At 35.2% G+C, this 21,609-nt stretch overlaps 2 protein-coding genes across 3 annotated transcripts; both read right to left on the bottom strand.

The window, feature by feature from the left end:
• Positions 1 to 4,881: 4,881 nt before the first annotated feature.
• LOC119640049 (inner centromere protein-like) lies at positions 4,882 to 6,032 on the bottom strand. The gene is made up of 3 exons (XM_038037824.1): positions 5,814 to 6,032; positions 5,479 to 5,736; positions 4,882 to 5,416 (listed from the first exon to the last, which is right to left on the bottom strand). Exons 1-3 carry the CDS (start codon positions 5,957 to 5,959, stop codon positions 4,882 to 4,884), a joined length of 939 nt encoding a protein of 312 aa, XP_037893752.1. The 5' UTR covers positions 5,960 to 6,032.
• Positions 6,033 to 9,550: 3,518 nt separating this feature from the next.
• LOC119639973 (kelch-like protein 3) lies at positions 9,551 to 18,390 on the bottom strand. 2 transcript variants are annotated; one of them, XM_038037729.1, is made up of 6 exons: positions 18,173 to 18,390; positions 13,196 to 13,311; positions 13,035 to 13,131; positions 12,733 to 12,969; positions 12,564 to 12,670; positions 9,551 to 10,814 (listed from the first exon to the last, which is right to left on the bottom strand). In XM_038037729.1, exons 2-6 carry the CDS (start codon positions 13,307 to 13,309, stop codon positions 9,699 to 9,701), a joined length of 1,671 nt encoding a protein of 556 aa, XP_037893657.1. In that variant the 5' UTR covers positions 13,310 to 13,311; positions 18,173 to 18,390; the 3' UTR covers positions 9,551 to 9,698. The 2 variants fall into 2 exon arrangements, with proteins under 2 accessions (XP_037893657.1, XP_037893655.1); XM_038037727.1 differs by having other exon boundaries at positions 9,555 to 10,814; positions 13,196 to 13,324.
• Between the last annotated feature and the right edge of the window lie 3,219 nt (positions 18,391 to 21,609).

The following is a 21,609-nucleotide window of genomic DNA, read 5'->3' as shown; positions in this document are numbered from 1 at the left end:
AAAAAATCGCGTTATAACTTTGCTGTCAGTTAAATTCTAGCCATGCTATAAAGAGATAATACATATGCAGATAGGCGATCTTTCTTGTAAAATTAAAATATTTAGTGTGAAAATCAAAGAAGCTCACAATTTGCTAAATAAACATATAATGCAAAATTAATGTATTTTATCATATCATTTTGAAAAAATTCCTGAAAATCGCGTTGTAGAAGCACCGCGCTATAATAAATTTTCGGCATTTTGCGACCCACATTTTAGCGAAATCGCTTTATAAAAGTACCGTGTTATAGGAAGGTTACCTGTATAAGACTTTTTCATACCAAATTTTTAACTAATTAACATAACAATATGTTTTGCTTATAATATATTTTCAAAAAATTCTGAAAAAATTCTATTGTAACTTCCGAGAGTTCGTTTGAGATAACTCTGTTAATGATATAACAGCCTACTATTACAGTTGCTGGTTCATGCTTTTGCTAGTTATGTGTATGTGATTGAATACAACGTCACACCTTTACTTTCAAATTCCATCTCGAATAAAGTGTCGTCTTCTAAGTTTACCAGTTAAAGAATCGGTATGTGGGTATAATCGTTGCAATCGAAACACTGTTCGAACAAACAATAATTAACCTATTCATACCTGTGTCGATTGGTAGGACTAATATCTATTGATAATAGCGACGAAAATATAACTATACATAAATATAGTTTAACTTCAATTAACTTCAATTCTTAGACATTCACTATGGCTATGATACGAACTTTAGTCCGTTTGTGGATTTTTCTTGTTCGCCTTCACTTGAATCATTCTTAATTTCGGGAAACAAAGGAAAGTCAAACGTGAGCACATTGTTTGATATGGTTGTTTGCGGTTTTAGTCAAAAACTCTTGCAGAATTTTCTACCTGCCGAATATTATTACCCTTTAAATGGACGATGGAATTACACTGTACTCATAAATAATGCTCGCAGCGATTTTGGGATTTGCACCGATAATGATCTACTTCATGTTGCCGTGGGATACTGCACTCTAACTGTAAGGCAAAGGAGGATAAGCAGAAAACGAAAAACCGAGATTGACGAGAAAGTATTCTTCCTAGAGTGCGCCAACCGGAATAATATGACGTCGCGCCGAGTACGTTACAAAAGCACTGGTCTGAACAGACGTCATGACAATGACAATTACATCTTAACAGTTCAACAATGAAGCGAAATTTGAGAAATGAACAGAAGCAGACACCATTAAACACCCTACGCCATTTCGTTTAGTACAGTTATTCATATAACGACCTTACAAAGTAAGACGTTCTACGGGAAATGATCAAAGGAAGTGACTTGATTCGAATCATTTTCAATATTGTTCGTGTTTGGGCCGAAACATATCGCTGAATCAAATTTCATCAAAGCATTTCAAAAATCGCGATTTTTAGATTGAATATAGGAACATCAAAGATGCAGTTGGACAGACGGACGGATAAATAATTTTAGAACTAATAAAAGAAGAGTCTGCCTGACATCCTTGCACGTATTGCAACTTAACGCACAAAACTTAATACATCCTTGCTACACAAGTGGTATAGGACATGACAATAGACGGAGATGGCTTCCCTATTGCAGATTAATTGTTTATTTTCTGTCCATATGTACGCGTGCATCTACAGTTTGTTTTGCTAAGATATTCTTGTGAATCACATAATATCGATGCCTTTCAATTACGCGCTAATGCGGTTTAGCATACCATATAAAAAAACTTTTAAAAACATTCCTTCGCTTTTCTACACTCAACTCAAATGTTGTCTTAACTCTTGCAGAAGACGTTCATGTATTTCATTTGCTTTTCTTTCGTCTGCGATGGCAATGCATATGTTTTCCTTATATACTACTTTTAATGGCTGCCTCCTGTGACTCTACAAAATATGTTAATAGCTCACGGCATACTAACACTTAAAAGGAATGTTCTTTTCTTTAAGATAATTACGCAACTTTAATGATTTTCTTATAGCATTTCGCCAGAAATGTTATCATAAGAAAGTTTTTATATTGATTTTCTTGCAAAACTATATTCATCGAGAAGAGAAACATTCCAATGCAAGTAAAGTTTGAGTCGATTGGTTATATTTAAAAAGCATTTCTAAGAAAAATTCACTTCAAAATGATTTCCATCAGCCATTCAGCCAGCCAACCATCAGGCAAAGCAATATCCTATTAAATGTTGTGTGTTGTTTTTTTTTGTATATGTATAGGCTTTGCCCCACTCATTCAGAGAATAATATTAACATATTCATAAATATTTCCTCATGGAATACTTTTACAATTAACTTAATTATATTCCCTTTAATGAATTACTTACAGTATTTTCGAACGAGCATCTTAAAACTATAGCGGGCCGCGTCGTGTCGTTAAATGCCGTATATCGTTTCGTTATCCGCATAACTATTTTTCAAAAAGAGACATTGTAGGGGATATGATCGAAAAAGTGATCCGATCCGGTCTTCGGGTCAAAGATCATACCAAATAGTAAATTTCATCGAAATATCTCAAAAATTGTGACATGTTGATTGAATGCAAAGCGGACAGAGGGTCGGTCAGCCAAATTTAAATCGACTGACTCTGAAACCGTATAACAAAGGCTGCGACTATTTGAAGGCATTCTAGGTGCGATACAAATTTTTACCCTTATCACACATGTAGCGTATGGTATGAGAAAATGCAAACGATTATGTTTTCATATCATTTACTTTATTTAATTTTCGCAAGTAACACTTGATACGGACAAAAGGAAATTCATAATAAATGCCATCATAATTAATTGCGTTATATAACAAATAGTCAGTTGATTGTAAGAAAAAGGATGAAAAACATGCCAGTCTCTGTCTCTCGCTTCTGCTCTTTTACTTGATTTCTCTTTTCTTCATAACAATTTTAACGAAATTTTTGACCGAAATATCTTTAAATAACTTGTAATTAAAGACAATCGAAAATGAAAGCCAAAAAAAAAGGACAATTAAAATTATTTGCAATTTCTCTTTTTCATTTCCTCAACTCAATCCATGTTTCCATTACACAATTATCGCAATTACTTAATATAATCAACGCGTGATTTATTTCTTTGTTTTTTGCTCATTTTGCAGTTTGTTCCAAACGTCGAAACGATTTTGATAAGATTTCTCACAAACATATTGATGATCCTTCGCTAAACGGTTTAGTGACTCGCATGAAATACAATACGCATTATCTTGTATGCTTTAGTTTCAAGTTTTACGAGATTCTATTTTATTTTTCAAACAGCTTTCTCAACCCGATTGCAGTTCATAAAGTTACTATTACTTTACTAATTATGGCTGGTTAGGAAACGACACAACGTGAATGTCTGAATGCTTTACGTGCTGTAGTTTGCTACTTTTCTCAAAGGAACGTATGAATCAGAAGTTTGATAAATAGATTCTTCTATCACTTAATAAAAGTGATTTTTCGTTGCCGGTACATTAACACAAAGGCTAGCCAAGCTACCAACGCTTTTGTAGATCCCTATAGGCGATTTCAGTTTATGACAATATGCTTCTCTTTATTGCGCTATCGTATAGACCATATTTCCAGCGAATAGAGATAATATCACATCCTGCTTTGCATCAAACAAAAACACTACTACCTGATTCTCTCTCTAATAAAATTTGTTTAAACAAAAATTTTAAATATGATAAGCTTTCACTTCATATAATTTCAATATATTTAAATGCGCCGAGTTTCGGAGTTCAGACTCTCAGGTGACCTGGAAACGACTTTGCATAAAATTTCTCTTACCTTATACTTCCAAGAATGTCACATTCGGATTATAAAGTTTGCTAAACACTGTAAAACTGTTAAGGGGAAAGTAACATTTTCTCATTTTTTTTTTCCTTAAAAGTAAGGTGCCAGACATAAGCACCGGCGCTATTTTACCAGAGACATCTTCGTGGATACAACCAAACTATTTTTACCATGTCTCTGTGATATTTTTACTTGTTTTAGTATACGAATATAAGTGACATCCGATTAAAATATTCCTATGTTTAACCTCGAGTGGTAGAAATTACATATACTTGAACACCATCGTCAGTGTTGCACATATAATTTATATTACCGACTATCGAAAGCCAAAATATATTTGTGATGATAAGATGATAAAAGAGATGATTGACTGCTACCTAAAAATATTTTATGCACGACACAATCGAATTAGTCAATACCTGGAATGGCCCATGCTCTACTGGCCTGGATTGAGGCATTTAAGCATATTTATCAATCAACGATACCTCTCGTAGTAAACTCAAAAACTGCTGGTTTTCGGAATGACCCAACTGCTCAAATTGTTATCGGCTGAGGCCATGAAGTTCACTAATCGCCCTTCTTATCCCTTCAAATTCAAAAAAAAAAAAAAAAAACGAAGAACTTACCAATAGAAAGTCTCTATTAATAATAATAATAATGCCTTAATACTGAATATGTCAGTAAGGTATGAGAAGGATAGAAAGTTTCATTGTCATAAAGACGAAGATCGAAGATACCAGGCTTCATAGATTACATTTTGGCAGCGGAAATGGGTAATGAGAAAGGTATAAAATACGAAATTTCGTTGTTAATGGTTCGATATGATCGGGATTACTTGCGTTCAACTAGCCGGGGTGACGTTATGTTAGTAAATCAAGACAACAGAGAAAGTTCATCATTCTTCCTTCTATACAAATCGCTGAAACCTTACATATTCAATATGATGATCAGTCATCAATGTTCGGTATGTATGAAGACAAGCATAAAAATTCTTTTTGAAACGATAGTCCATATATAATTTTCTATTCAATAACAACGTGAATGCGTAAAAAAAAATCTTTTAAACATAGGAAAATCAATCTTCTTCTGTAGTAGGAATAATAGGTTGCCATTTGTTAGGATTTACATAAATATTGGAAATGGTGCCACGTAGCGTAAATATACCACGATTTAATGGGACCGGTTTAGGTTTTTTTGCCGCATCAGACGACCATCTCTCCCAAGCGCCAGCAGCAATATTTCGGCGTTGTTCTTCCAATTCTCGGCGTTTCTGTTCCTCTTGGCGTTTGGCAGCTCTACGGCGTTCTTCTTGCACGCGTTTCTTTCTATCCCATTCAATTAAACGGGCTTTAGTTTCCTCTTCGCTCAATTGAGAACGCGTCGGTCTTTCTAACAAATCTGTATTCGCTGATGTCGATTTAATTGTTAAATTTGAACTAATTTGTTGCATTGATGGCTCCTGTGCTAGATGAGTTGTTTTTGGTTGGCAAGCTTTTTTTTTTAACCAATTTTTAAATTTTTCATCGGCCAAACGCTTACGATCTTCTAATTCTTGACGCTTTTGTTGTTCGGCTTTTTTACGTCTGGCAGCCTCATCCGATAGCAACTTTCTAAATGAAGTATTCCTTTAAATATATATTTTATTAAAATGTCATCTACATGCAACGCTTACCTTTTGGCAGAAAGCCAAGTCTCGTAGGCCTTTTCCGGTTTCAAAACAATCTTGGCCGCTTCGCAATGTTTGCGGTAGGAAAACGTATAATCCCGTGTTGTTGGATAATTTTCTTCCGACTGCAAATCCAACGGCGGCACAATATCGCTTTCAGTTTCGGAAACTGATGGGCACTTACTATCTATGCTACCTTGACCAGCATCAGGTGATCTTTCCATTTCACCATCTTTCTCTATGTAAGCGGCCGGATTAATATATCTAATGGAATGAGAAAAATTTGCATATATTGTGCATTTGCAATGGCCTTGATAATCGAATGTGTTAAGTATACTTACAGTACACCAGCTTTTCTATCACAACTGCGTGAACTTAAATTTAATCTCGTAGTGCTTTCACTTATTGATGAAGCTAAACTCCGTGCCGTTGGCCGTCTCTCCAATTCGTTACCATCGTCATCCACTCTTGAAGTATAGAAAGCCATATCTCTTTCCTTTTTTTCGTGCCTTATTTCTTTCCAACCCTCCTAGTTTTTTTTGCTTTTCGGTTTTTCTTTCAGTTAAATTTTTATGTAAAATTCGATTAAAAAAATATATATATAGGCGAGTTATATTATTTCGAACGGTGTAAACGATTGAAACAAATTTTGATGAATATTTTCCGCTTTTTTTTTTTGTTTTTTCTTTATCTATTTGTACGAGGAGTCGGAATATATAAGGACGGACAAGCGTTATGAAATGATTGGTAACAAAATTTTTAACGCTTCGAGTTGGAAAAAAAAACTGACAAAAACAGAGAAAAATTATTGAATTTTAGAAATAATTTTGCTTTCTGCAAAAGTCTATGTAATCTACGATGAGTTTATAATTTTAAAAATGACAGTATTTGGGCAAAGATAAGGGTACAGTAGATTATTTAGACAACGTTTTCGAAATTGGAATATACGTTCGTGATTTAGGTTTTCATATCGTTACACCCTAAACCACTTTTGGTAGAGGGTATATTAAGTAAGTGCAGACATATGTAACACAAAGAAGGGCTTACGATAGACCCACGTTTTATTGTACCGATCGATTCAAAATCATAATCTGAATTGATTGAAACCTGTCTGTCCGCCTGTCTCTCTGCCTGTCAAAGTTAGATTATTTTCAAGTTACAGGTCGCAATTCTTGAGACATCGTGTGATGTGCTTCGACGCAAGAGCAAACACTATTGAAAATAGTTCGGATCAATTCACTTTTTCGACCTCACCTTATATTACTGTCTGCTCTGAACAGCATTATAAGAAAAAAATCGCAATTTTCACAATATCTCGACAAAAACGGTCAAGAAATAGTATTGCGGCTTTCCAAATTTGTGTGGAAACTTTGGGAGGGCTTGGCCCCTTCGCATATAATCGACCGATTAAAGTGAATCTTTATGTCGTGAAAAAGTCAAATTTTTAATACTTCATAGTGAAAATTGTCTCAGAATAGTACATTGAGAAAGAAATCGGTCTTATCGAATTTAGACCTTTTATGTCTATCGTAGTAATTCCAAGTTTAAGTTTTCTACTTCATTGTTTGGATGTTAGCGTAGGTGACTTCCAAAACCGTGCTATAGTAACTCTCGTGAATGTCGCAAAGGGATAACTTCTTAACGGATAGAAGTCGGAGCACCATCTACTTAATTTATACGCTATTACATTCTGTTGAAACATCAGGTTGCAAAAATTAAAAAAATTAAAAAATTAATCACCCGAGTGACACACACGCGATGAAACACATATCTTTTTGGCAGGGTGTGGCAGTTGAGCACGTCGAACCCATCCGAAAAATCATTTTCATTGTACTCCTAAAGTGCCTGTCATTGAAAATAATTGTAGAGCGGGCAATCTTAAAAACATTTCAGCCTGTTCCCACGTTTCAGCATATGCGACATGCTGAGATCTTGATACTCTTCACTTTACCAAAAGACTTTGAATCTACTCCAAGTAAGAACTGCAGAGTCCAATATGACTATAGCGTTTTTCCAGTCTTTCTATTTCTTTCTGTAATTTCTAAAGGATTAAGTAACGGACTTGAATTGATCGACATGTCCTTCTGAAGTCTCGTCTTCGAAAATGTTTTGGTTTGGTAAGGTCTAGCAAAAGAAATTAAATCTTATGTAAAATCCAAAGAGTTTCAATTAATTTCATAGGTTCGATAGAAGAGATGTAACCGTTCCTTTCTTATCCGTGTCAACAGCACTAGTTACAACCACATGTGAACTGAGCCATTGTTTCATGAGGAATATGGCAGATTATGCCGTCGGCTAAAAATAAACCTCATCTGCGTCAATAGTCTTAGCTTTAGAACAAAAAAGTCAGCCAACATATTTCTGTAACGCAATCCATTCATTGTAAAAATGGAACCAGTGGCGTTTTCGAAACTGTATGATCTAATTGGACTACCAGCCCAAAATTCATATCAAACCATCACACCTTGAAGTGGCAAAAATTTTCGGATTTTTTTCATTGCGATTTCGGAGAATCGTGTTTCACTTAGAACGATTATATATTGACAGTCCAAACGCGAGAAACGCGGGAAACCTAACTTCTAAAACCGCAAGTTCTTGTTAAAATATATTTTGCATATATTTAGCAAATGATTTTTCAGTATCCTGGACAGTGCTCTATAATGCACCTCCATATTGGTAAATTTGTATCCGCACTTGATTCCTAAAACGCTGGTCGAAAGAATTCCAAGATCCCATCGTTGGTAAGACGCACATTTGTACAGGCCTGTATTGGATGGTCTTCGTCCTATCGTTGTCGCGTAGACACTATTAAATCAGTTCAACATTCCACTTCTTACTATTTGCGTTAAGGAGTTTGCCGTCGGTCCCTCAAATTTTATTGCCATCTTATGATAGCAAATTACTACTAATAGCTTTGCTTTCATTGAACCAGTGCAGGTTCGTTTTAAGCATCAGCTTTTTAGTTTAATAAGTGACATAATAGGCTCAACAGCCCTTTTAACTAACATTGACTTCAATGCTCCGATCCGTCTTAGACTTTAGGCCCATAAAACTTAATCAATGCAGTTCAAACTACGAATTGCTCAATCCACTTCAACTTTGAACGATATCTATTACCTTATCGCGTCTTCTTACTCATTGCCTTGCATCCCGATGCTAATCCATCTGTAACTTTCGTTGATGTCATTCCTCTTGTAAAATAATTTACCTAATATAAATCGTGAACAGGTAGCCTGCTACATATGTAAGCCTAAAAAATAGCACAACTCATTCTAATATTCATAATTTAGCTGAAGTACAAGAACTGTAGCTGACTTGAAACGAAATAAATAAATAATTGATACTACCCTACTTTTCTGCAGATCAGCTAAATAAATTCTTCAATTAAAATGCACTCCGTCTTCTCCATCTTTCTGGATTTTTCATTTTCCATATATTTTTCTAAGAACACTGAATATTAACGAAGAGCGCAATGACAATGGGACGATTTGTATCGGGAATATAATTAATGTAGCGGAAGTATTCGAAAATGATCGGATCACCTACGAATTATTTTACTTATTGCTTGGCCATCAATGAATAAAATATGCTGCGTGGTTCTATTACATAAGCTCTCAACTGCAGTTTGACCAGAGACAAAGTAACAGGGCAAACCTGTTCTTACAAATTCTTGTATATACAAAAAAAATAACCTTATGTCCACCCAAAGTTGAAATATTTTATGTTTGGGTGGGCGCAAATGTACATCCTCAACAAGTCCTTAAAACATGATAAAAAAACTCGGCCGAGTAAATAAGAGAATTATGATAAACTTTCGATCCTTTGGCGAAGACTTCTTCTGCATTCGAAGTTCCCTGTTACTACACAACTAAAGGTAGTGATAGGCTACGTTTTGATCTGTAATCATCAGTCCGTGTTGTTCAAGGATAACTCGCAATCTTGTGTTCCTCTAACACTCGTACTTCATTAAATGAAAAGCTTGTCTGCCGCCCTTTCCGGGATGATTACTGTCACAACTAAAGTATTCACAGTTACGCGCTTCTAGAAATAAAACAGCATTTCAATGATAAATAAAAGTTTATTGTCCATAAATGTAAACGAACTAAACATTTCTTTAAATATTAAAATTTGTGATTTTCCTTAACCGAACATTAAACATACACAAAAGATTTGAAAGAGCGTGAAGAAACTAATATTTATTCCGTATAATGTTTGCCTTCCACTACTTAATTAAAATTGAAATTTCTGCTAAGAATTGCAGCTCCTCCCATATGGTGTTCATTTGCTAACATTTGGTGCATTACCCACTCATTACTATGGATATTAAAGCGTTCTATACTTCTATCGCCGAATAAGTAAATGTCTTTTGCGGCTATTACGGTCGAAAACTCATACTTGTTTACCAATACGCGAGGCATCGGTTCCCATCTATTCACTCGTACGTCGAGCCGTTTGCAATCAACGTTTCCAATCGCAAACAATGTTCGATCATATGAGACGAGTCCGAATAGATCAGATGTTCGTGGCATCTCATTTAAATTAAACCACTTTCCATCTCTCGGATCAAAACGAAGAAGTGCATTATTGTCCTTAGATCCTTGAGTCAAACTGTAAATATTATTTTCTGCCACTGTTGCCCGATTATGGCTATTGGTTGTTACAGGAATATTCTGACACAAGTGCCATTTGTTAGTTGCAGGATCATAGCTCTCTACTGTGGATGTTTGATATCCACCAACAACATAAATTAGATGATTGTACGTGCAAATGCCAAAACCATGTCGAGTATTATTCATTGGTGCAATGTAACTCCATCGCTTACTGGCAGGATCATAACATTCTGCCGTCTTTAAAGCACCCCTATTAAATCCACCCATTGAAAAAACTTTGCCGTTTAAAAACACGGCAGAATTATCGCATCTACCCTCATTCATACTTGAGATAGAAACCAGTTTCTTTTTGGAAATATCGTAGACTTTGCATTCTTTTATGCCTCCGATAAGGTCCCGTGTGCCGCCGCCGAGAAATACATAAAAGTTTTCGTTGCGTTGTTCGAAATCTGTCTGTCGCCTCTCGTTTCGTTCACTTGCTTTTGTTAATTGATAAGTTAAGGCTTCCATTACGAATTTATAGCAGTTTTGATTTTCTATAAGCAGAGGTTCAGCAACAATGTGGTTTGTCAAGAACTCTGTGCCGACAAGAGGTAAACATATCTGACTCATAAACTCAGCGAGATGAACTTTTCTCTTCTCTAGGTCGTGCTTGACCCAATTTATTGCGGCCTTATAAGCAATATCTTCAGGTTTGACTAAGTGTTGCATGTCCTTTATCAATTCCTTGATCTGAAAACGACGTTTTTGAAATTTACGAGTTAAGCTGATATCAAATTAAAGAAAGAGTTGCATTGTAAAAATTTGTCTATAGAATGCAGATTGAAATTTTAAAGTCCTTCTCAAATGTGAGGTTTAGGCCACAAAAGTGTCATCGTCTAACGATGGGGACAAAGTTCTAATTTTAACCCCGCTTTGTGTTTCCCTACCCAACTCGTTTAAAATGCAGTTTATCATGCACTCTTTAAAATCTATTACAATGAATTTTTCGCGTCACACTGGGTATGTTATGAAATGGTGTACATATCCATTTTCGAATCCTACATACTTTGAAAAAATGTTATTTGAAGTTAAAGATGGGTTCATATTGGCTTTGCTTTACATTCGCTGCAAAGTAGAACAAGAAGAAACCCGTAGTTCTAAGGGACCCTCTAAATACTCAGTAAGTTGTCATAATTGTAATCTTCTCTTCTGCTAACGTGCAACGGGTTCTCAGTCGTTCTGTTAAGCTGAGTAATAAACGAGAAAAGACGTTAATAGGAAACTAATTTTTTTACGCCAAAGGGCTTCGAGAGAGCTAGAGAAAAAGGAAGAAAAAGAGAAAGTTTTGTGCAACATTGCGATGGAATCCGTTGTTAAGGAAATTATTGCAGCGCGCAATGGATCTAATTGTTACATAATTCACATTGCCTGAAAGGTGAACTCATCCAAACTGATGAACTCAACAAACGCCAGGAGAACACGTGACTCCTCACTTATAGGATAAAAATAGCATGGAACTGTCAAATGACTGTAAAACACGTTGAGAAGACGAGGGTCACGGTGTGTTGCCTTGATATACATATCCTCCGCTCTTAATTGGAAGCAGTAAGTAGTGCAAAAACCCAGAAAAACTCAAGTGACAAAAGGCGCTTCTATTCCCAGCCGCATATACATAAAAGTTTGTTTGGATCAGAGAGATACTACGGTGGATGGACAGAGAGTAACAATCAGTTGATTGCTTTTATAAATTATTGTTAAACAATAAGGAAAATATTTTTCTGGAAAAACCTAGAACAAGTCATGTGTCAACACCTTCCTCTCCGACACACAATTGCACACATTTTATGTGTGGAAAGAGAATCGGCCTAACGGGATTGGGAAGTAATCACAATACGATGGAAAAATCATCAGAGAAACAACGAAAATGTTCACACTTCTTGAGTGCACTTATGGGTAGAGCTTGGATTAAAACCGGGGACGTGATCATTACTTAAATAAACAGAGATGTCGGATTACGTAGACCAGCATATGATCAAAAACATATTTCAATAGATAATTTTGGGTAAACAGCTCGAAAAGAGGATGAAGTGGCTCTAATCGCAAGCATACGTTCACAATCGGAAACACATCCACGCCAAATTCCGTGAAACTGTGATTAAGAGAATGTCTTTCTTCCATCCTTTCAATGCATAGTGAAATATTTTTGCACATATAACTTAATCACATTCCGATTTCAGGCATTCAACTCTACAACACATATAGACTAACGCTAACTTAAGAATCCTCTCCAATAATTCCTTTTCCTAAACTTGATTTTTAATTTTTTATTCTTATCAACACGAAGGACGTTGAAGCAAATCATTTCAAAGTAATAGTGTTTAAAGTAGATCCTCGCACCTATACTTTAATGCAACATTAAAGACCGAATTTTTCTTTCACATAACAACACTAATTGCACTCGTTTGCTGGACAACTTTTATGACTGGATTCTTTAAATACCTCTTCAAAAGACAATAATAGCAGATCTTCTTCGGCAATTAGGTCATCAAGATGATCTAAAATATATTTTTGGCTGATGTTCTGCAGTTCTTTGCAAGAATGCATTTCTGAAAGAGAATAAAAACTTTTTAGTTGAGCCATATCTGCGACAATTCCGTTATACTCTTACCAGCAAGTTTTCGCACTCGAAAACAATTTTTTTGGTTTAGGCTGTTTTTGAGAAATTGGATACATTCCTCTTTCACCCAAGCGATCTGAAATAAGTCAGATGCACACAATACCGCTTCGACGTTAGCTTCTGTAAGCGTGATGATCCCGCTGTAGATATACTCAACCAGTGCCTTAACGGCATCTACATCCACATCCTGTAACTTGACAGTCCCTTCCTTCCTCTCCTTCATATCAGCTATAAAAGCAAATATTCAAAGATTTTACTTAAGCCCGATTTGACAGTTTCCGGGAATCACTTACCTTCAAACATCGCGGCGAAGTAATCAGAAGCAATCGCGAGTGTAAGTTTGTGCACGTGGATTAGTTCACCGTCTATATCCAAAGAAAAATCAAGGAACTGTAGAAAAGAGTAATGAAGTGTTAGCATTAACGAGCGCTAGATTAGATAGTACTCCGCTTACCTTTTGATTCATACGCATTTTGGTTAAACCGTTAAGGAAGGTGTTCCCATAATCGGAATTCTTGCATTTTTTCTCGGAGACGCGTTCCACTTGATTCACAATTTTAGCGGCCATACCTTTGGATAAATACTTAAAGGGATTACAAAAATAAAAATTGTTTAGAATCGAAGCTTTTAAGATATTGTAAGCATAAGGCGGATATTCATTTCAATGTTTAAATGCAGAAGTTAATAGACTTATGCAAGTTCATTACGATTTGTTTTTCGTCATCATGACCCGCATTTAGATTAACATTTAATATTCAGCAGAAGTTGATGGGCGCGAAATCAGAGTTGTTAAGTTCCCCACACTACCAAGATAGATGTTTCGTAGTGGACCAATACTCTATAAATGCCTTCGAAAGTATGTTTTTATGCACTAATAGTTTTGGTTCACTTCAACCGAGTTGTGAACTCAACAAAAAGGCGAAAATTAAATGATATCTAAAGAATTTCATTATGGGCGCTGTTCGTGATCTTTTCAGGTGATTTTTCAGAAATTCTGCACTCGCGCTTTTCGTCTTGCGAAGCTACTACTAAAGCTTGTTATGGATTCCCTTTGAAAACAAAACGTTCGGCTAAAGACAAACATCGCTTGCTATTATAAAAAGCAGAAAAGTGATAATCAAGTAAATCGCAAAATATGGTCAACGCCATTATTGCCAGTTTTTAAATATTCCGCATCCAAGCCGCAAGGTCATTGACTTTCTATTTTAGCGCCTTATTGATCATGTTATTATGTGACTGAAAAAGGACACTTATAATCCTTGGCTTTCGATACAAAAGTGTTCGTATCGTGAGTCTATGGATTAAACGCTACATATGCGATGTATGTGATCTTTAACTCACTGGAATTTCGCGAATACTTTTTAAACTTTGTTATAGAAGCCACATGTCCTTTCAAACTATTTCGACTGGATTTCCATTTAAATAAACATAAAATTATATCAGTTTTCTCATATGCACCTCTGAAGTTCCTCTGATTATATTAAAACTCGATTATGAGAAATGAATGAAATGATTATGATGTGAAATGAAGTCAATGATTGCTTAAGAGTCGTTTAAGTAAAGAGGTGTGACATAGAGAGAAAATATATATATATATATATATATATATATATATATATTCCGTTATATATATATATATATTCCGCTATATTCCGAATATATATATATATATATATTCCGTTTTTCAATTAACTTAATATAAAAGAAAAGAAGAAAGACATTCGAATCTATGCTATGAACATTTCTTGTCAGAATGGTTCCGCAAGAATGTACAATTACATACTTTCCCGCTTCTAAATCCCTTCGAATGAATTGGACGAACCTATTTCTTGCTCACTAATCTACTCCGAACAGAGTTTACATCAATTTTCTGATTAGAGCTTAGGTTTTCCAATTAGAGCGAAGAACAATACTTGGAATAACATATCTCTCACTATCATCGCTTACTCTACAATGACGCTGCTTTTTTGAAGATCTATGAGTAAAAGGTGAACTTATAGAGTCCACTTAAATCAACAAGACGAAGCCGTTGTCTCATCGAGTCTGAGTCCATAGCAAAATTTGAAAAGTGTGGAGCAATTTGGCCTTGGAGATGACTTTCGATTCCCAACCACACGGCACCAAATGTGAATTAGTGGTTGTTGTACAGTACGAAGCATCAGCTTAATTCGCCTTTTCAATCGCCAGACCTAAACCCCATAGATACAATAACGTCCAAGGAAATGCTTAAAAATGTTATTATGAAGGGCTGGGCCAAAATAAGCGGGGAAGAAACCACTAAACTGGTAAAATCAGTACCTGGTCGATTATCCGAGGTCCTTAAACGTATCCCACTAACTACTAACCAAGTTTATAAGACTTAAATATATAGCATAAATCAAGAGTTATTTAAGGCGTACGCATACTTTTTCTGGTAATTTTTTTACTTAATTTTATTTGGTTTGTGTGTAAGCAAAGTATTATATAAAACATCTTTTTTTTATTAAAAACGAAAATACATCACCTAATCACCTAATAAATTCTCAACAAAAATTATCCCATCTTTGGTGTTTTTTATCTCATTGGTTTTGCGAAGTTTTCAGCTGCAAGGTGCAAGTGCACAAATACTTTTTCTTGCAAGTGTGTATGGATGGACGAATATAAATATATATACATCTTCTCTCTATCTCTCTTTTTTTAGAAGTATATTATTTATGCAATTAATATGTGTATATATTCAGTTGAGTTATGAAATACATTAAATAATGAAATAGAATTTAGAAAAAATGTATAGTGAAGGTGTTCTCGGTGCATTGTTTCTCCTTCGCTCTCCCAACCAGACAATCGAAATGCAAAAACACTGTCCGGAATCATTATTAACATTACAATCAACAATGTGCAATGGGTAGCTTCTGCTCCACGCGCTCATATAGTATGGTGGCCCACTTTTCTGAAAATTACGAACGGACTTTCTTGCATAAATCCATAAGCTTTGGGTATACGGACTTTAATTATACGGAAAGTGTTCATATAGCCCCCAAGCGATTATTCCTGAAAATCTCTTGAAAATATAATGTACTATAGAAAATCAAAATTAAGATAGGCATTAGTTTATTAATTTTTGTTGTTCCTTTTTGGTTGTTGTTAACTATTCCTTTTCAACAAAGTTCGTTGTTGCTTCTTACTTTTTGCTTTTTTAATATTTGATTTCGGTTTTCTATATACATGCAACTTCCAATACTCAAAACTCAGAGTAACCAATGCTAGTGTGAAACGTAAGCTCTCATGCTTTCGTATAATTTGGCGAATATGGGAGAGCGTATTTAACAGCTGTTTTGCCTACGTGATTCCAAAGAACCGATAGTCAAGCAATGCTCAATCCTATCAAATGTGCGATGCGAAATCAACCCACGTAAGCTAACCGTCACAAAAGAATGTCCGATTATTTCCGACAGTAAATCGCCTTTGCTAGCTCTACAGTCGTTCGCCATGAGTAGATCACATCCATGCTTATTAGAAATTAAATCTTTGTTATACAATCTAAAATCAAAAGCTTTCAATTTTTATTTTCTCTGGATAACCAGTCATATGGGCATCGCCGGTAACATTATTGCTGAGAAAATTGTATCTCAAAACTGTAAATCAACGTATAACGGTGTCCGCCCTTGACTTTCTTCCGACATGAAAGCATTTGATGAACAGTAAGACATTCGCAATTGGCAGCAGCGACAACTTTTTGTCGTCATTTATAATCTCTGGGTCCGCGTATAAATGTTAGACAATGGTTCAGCATTTTCACTCTCGGACCTATCCAGCCCCTTATGTTCATGTGATGCCCTACAATCTTCAGATCATCTCAGCTTTCTATGCCCGAATTTGGATTCACCTATTCACCCTGGAAACTCTCCTGGTTTGGACTTCCTAGCCTCTCCTTAAATACACTCTGCCCTCAAAACTTAGCGGCTTATTTAATAGTTTTTTTTGTGGCTATTAGGCATAATGGCATGGCCGATTTTTTCCATTTTTGTGCATATACAGTAGAGTTTTTCGTAAAGTGTGGAAGATTTTAGTCTTCTAACTTTTAAAAAGTTTGAGCAATGAGCAAAAACCCATCAATTTTCGTTTAGAAAAACGACGCTGCGTTCAGTCTACGCTTGACTGGGGACTATACTCGAACCAATTTGTTCCATTTTCAATATCAACCTTCGCGCAAAGACTTCTTAATTTTTGCGATCTGGAGAGTGTCAACACCAACCACACGGACAGAGCTGGCTTAATCGATTCAGAATTTCATGCTGATCAACGTTATATATGTATATGTTGAAGGGTCTCTGAAGCTTCCTTCTGAATGTTGCAAACATTATGACAAAAAACGTCATAAAAACTTTGAAGTAACTTTAGGTGAAACCGAGGCGATTTTCTAAATAAAACTTCACATTCGTAATATCGCCTTTGACAAAGAGAGAGGGAGAAAGAGAGGGAGAGAGAGCTAAGTACGACTTGTAATTGCACATGTCGCTACATGACTGAATTGTTGCTATTATTCGCAGGGATTTAAAGGTAATTGTAATACTTAATATATATATGGATTACAAATAAACAGACAAATTTAGTACGTCATTAGCGGTGGATCGGAGTATTTTAAGCTTCATTTATGAAGCACGCACTTGCATTCAATGCAACGGGCATGGTAAAGTTTATTTGTTTCTAAATACATTGGGATTTATTGACTTATGAAAAAGAAATTGTAATCACTTTTTCTTTCACCGACAATGCATTCACTTATAATTGCACTCTAAAGGCATCAAAACTCTCTTTGATTTCTATAGATCTCATTGTGTTTTCTTTTTTTTCAACAGCGATAGTTTTGCTCTTTGCTAATGATAGGTCAAGTGCAAGTTCAGTATTTCTCTCAATGAGAGCAAGATTTTTAAAGTTCGTCAACATACGCAATTATTATACAAACTAGGTAAGCAGTCTCAGTTCTTATTTGCAAAGAAAACTGGTGAGAGTAGAACGATTTCAATAATGTAATCATATAACAACGTTACGTTAGCAAAAATCCAATAAATCAAATAAAAATAATACAATGCATGTTAACATGAGCCATGCACGTGAAAACAACATGTGTATTCTTTTCTATTCTATACGAACTTTTTTTTTGCTTATTAGTCATTTTTTTAATGTTTCCATTACAACTTCAATGTACATATAGTTTTGATCCGATATAAAGAGTCTTCTTGGTTAATCTCAACAATTATTCTACAGAAAAATAGTTATTAAGTTATTGTAATGAACAAACTCTTCCATGCAAGGATTTTGAAATTAACGAATTAATTTGAATATTTTGGAAGTTATTACTAAATGTTGGATTAATTTTTGCATCAATTAAAAATTCCTTAAATAAAATTCGGCATTGTTTCACTAAAAACACATAACACGGTTTACAAACCTTAAATCTGATTTGAAGGACCAATGCTTAGGAGCGTTTGGAGTAGTAATAAGATGTGGTCACTTTCCAATTAATAATAAAATTTTTACTTATTTAGCTTTGAGAAATTTTGACTAACAATAGTTAATTTTTCAACTCTTTTCGTACTTTTTCTCAAATCAACACAAGAATTTTCTAATTAGTTCGAATGTCCGATTCTTCCAAAGGGAAAATTACGACTGACTCTATTAAAATTAAAATAGAGGCTTTAATACTCGCTCTCTTTCTCTCTCTCTCTCTCTCTCTCTCTCTCTCTCAGGTTTTTTGAGAGAGGATCGCTGAATGCAATGAATGAGTTATCTCATAAAAACAAGGAGGCAAGTATAAATATATGCATCAGTGGTAGTCCAACACACTTGAGATGCGAACAACAGTACAAACGAATAAACAAATCTAATATAATAATAGTAACATTTTAAGTTTCATTTATGAAGCATACCAAGGTATGACGAGGTTTATTTGTTTTTAATAGATCGTGATTTAGTGACCTATGTAAGAGGGTAGAAAGAAATTGTTGCCGGTTTTTCGCTCGTCGTCATTGCATTTAATATTTACACTTTGAAGAAAACAAAACTCTCTTTGATTTCTATAGATCTCATTGTGTTTCTCTTTTCATCAACAATAGTGTTCTTTACTAATAATAGATCAATGGCAAGCTCAGTAATTTCCAGAATGAGAGCAGGATTTTTAGAGTTGACCTCACAGGCACTTATTATATACTCTAGATAAACACTTATTTTTACTGAGAACTGGTAGAGGTGAGGAATGCTGTCGGATACTCTAACAGCACAATTAAGAGCGAAGAACAAAACAAAAATTTCAAAATTTGCTGTAGTGAATGCAAAAACTACTGCCCAATCGTCGTCTTTCGTTTATATTTAAGAGCTCAATCACCTTTCATGTGTGGGAAAAATGGATAACAAATGTGAAATAACTCTGTCGAGCCATTTAAGAACACGAGGAAAGACTAATAATGGAATAAAGAAAAAGGGAGAAGTTTAGGGAAAAAAATATATGATCCAAAAATATCCGTTATTTTTAGCAAAAAAATGAAGCATGGAAGTGATTAAATTAGATGCTAGGGAAAAATAATGGTTTGTGAGAAATCGGAATACTTCATCTATAGTGATCGGTAGTGTATGGTACTTGACAATGAATAAATGGTTTATCAATTCGTATAAAGAAAACGAGGAGGAAATGCAAAAGAAAACATCAGACATTTGTTCGATTTCATTATAGTCTCAAGCGTGCGCGAATTAAGCTTTCATGGTCAAATCAAACGGTCATGGTAACCAAACGGTGTTTGATATTAAAAGGAAAGCTCCTTAGTGGATAGAAGAAGTAATCCGCACAATGCGGAGTAGCGTGTGAGGTACATGCGTGTGCTTTGAGAGGCAAGAAATGAAATCTTTTAACAAAAAGAAGGAAAGCAGACATCTTTCGTGCAGATGAGAGCCTTTTGCTCGGGAAAGAAAGTCAGTTCGAAAGAGAAAATGTAAACAAATAAAGATCTTAACACTTCATCGAATACGTAGCAGTGTAAGGACACGCATTGGGTATGATCAAGCAGCAATCGTTATGATGAGGTTTCTATAGTCTCGGGCAATGTATGAGAATCGTATTTTATGAATTTAAGAAAATTTGACGAATGAACAAAAGTGTGCGTCAAAGTAAGTAAAACGCAAATCTTGCAGAATAAATTTATTTTATTGTTCCCTTGGATCCAGAGGATATAGACGAACTTTAATATCTAAATCAATCATAAACGCAACGAAGTGTATGCTGACGTTCGTGCACATATTCTGGTATATGATTAATGGTTGAGATCTAAGCACACGATATAAATGTACGTTAGAGGATAGCAAATAAGGAAACTTGAAAAGTTTCATTCAAGTTCATTCAATTGTGCAACGATATCTCATTTTTAAAATCCAAGCAATAACTGATGGCGAGAAACAGTTCATTATCTAGGTGAGTTTATTATTAGATTATTGTTAGGTTAGGTCTCGAAACTCATTTCATTCAATTGTGCAACGATATCTCATTTTTAAAATCCAAGCAATAACTGATGGCGAGAAACAGTTCATTATCTAGGTGAGTTTATTATTAGATTATTGTTCGGTTAGGTCTCGAAACTCATGAGCAACATCCGAATAAATGAAAAATAATTTTATGGATATTTTGTCCTTATCTCCTATCGATTATGGCGCTTTATGCATTCCATTGTGTTAAGAAGAAGAAAAACATCGGAGGGAGGACTCATTATGCAAAGAGGAAATTGCCCGTCGTCTGCGTAAATCTTTATATTAGTTCACTTAAAGTTTCACTAGCAAAGAGAGGAAACGTGTCGTCTAGTCCTGCTGCAGTCTTGTGGTGTATAAGAAAGACGCTACTTTGCACATAGCTAGGACAACTCAACGCTGCTTGAACGGATACCTTATCTTCTCGGGTGCGAGAGACAGCAACGGAAGCGGTACATCAAAAATTGTTAAATATCGGAGTTGTTGTTCCGTCTCTCTAGCTCATGTCATGGGTAAATATGCAAAATCTCTGGTGTACCTCCTTACGTTGAGATATTACGCCATAAAGACAATTTTACGAATAGAATTTAAACAAATACTACCGGCTAAGCTGTGCACTTTGTAAGTGCCTCAAGAAACTTTTAAAGTAAAACAACCATTATTCAACTGCACTTGAGTGGCTTATGAAACCTTTTTGAAGAAAAATAATCATTATTCGACTGCATTCGAATCTCCGAAGAACTGTATTCGCATTATTTCTTATTCAACCTATGCATGTATTTATAGTTTCCATGTGCACTTATAGATTTATTAAGTCACTATAAAGCCTTAGGCCTATTACCTCGTTACATAGATACGTTTCATGTGTAAAAAGAAACGACAACATAAGTGAGCAAATAAGTCAGTCAGACGACTGCCCATAGACTTCGTATTTATCGATTCCTACCAACAACAAAATAAGTATGAGTTTAGCAGTGCGATCAATTTTCTTCTAAAAGCATTCGAGCAATCACCAAAGGATCTCACGCTCAGTGGTAACGCTTTCCAATGTCTAACAACATCAACAATAAGAGATCGTTCGGCTGATGATGAACAACAGTCGTTCCTTTAAAAGGCATAGGGATCAAGATTCAATGATTTTGTAGGGGCAGATAAGCAACCCAAATTTTAGATAACCGGGAAAGTATGACCAAGGGACATGTTAGAGTCCTTTAGTTTAAATGCGTTGGAAAAGCTTTCTTTTATCACCATTTCACTCAAAGAAAAATATCCCATTGCTCTCATTGTTTTATTTATCTCTCTCAAGAATATTGCAATGAGAGTGAAGCTCTTGTCTGCTTGGTAAGCACAAACACACACTGTACAATGTACTTAGTT

This window comes from Glossina fuscipes, unplaced genomic scaffold, assembly GCF_014805625.2.
Source record: "Glossina fuscipes isolate IAEA_lab_2018 unplaced genomic scaffold, Yale_Gfus_2 114, whole genome shotgun sequence".
Classification (NCBI taxonomy): Eukaryota; Metazoa; Arthropoda; class Insecta; order Diptera; family Glossinidae; genus Glossina; species Glossina fuscipes.
This window is presented reverse-complemented; position numbering and strand designations above follow the sequence as displayed.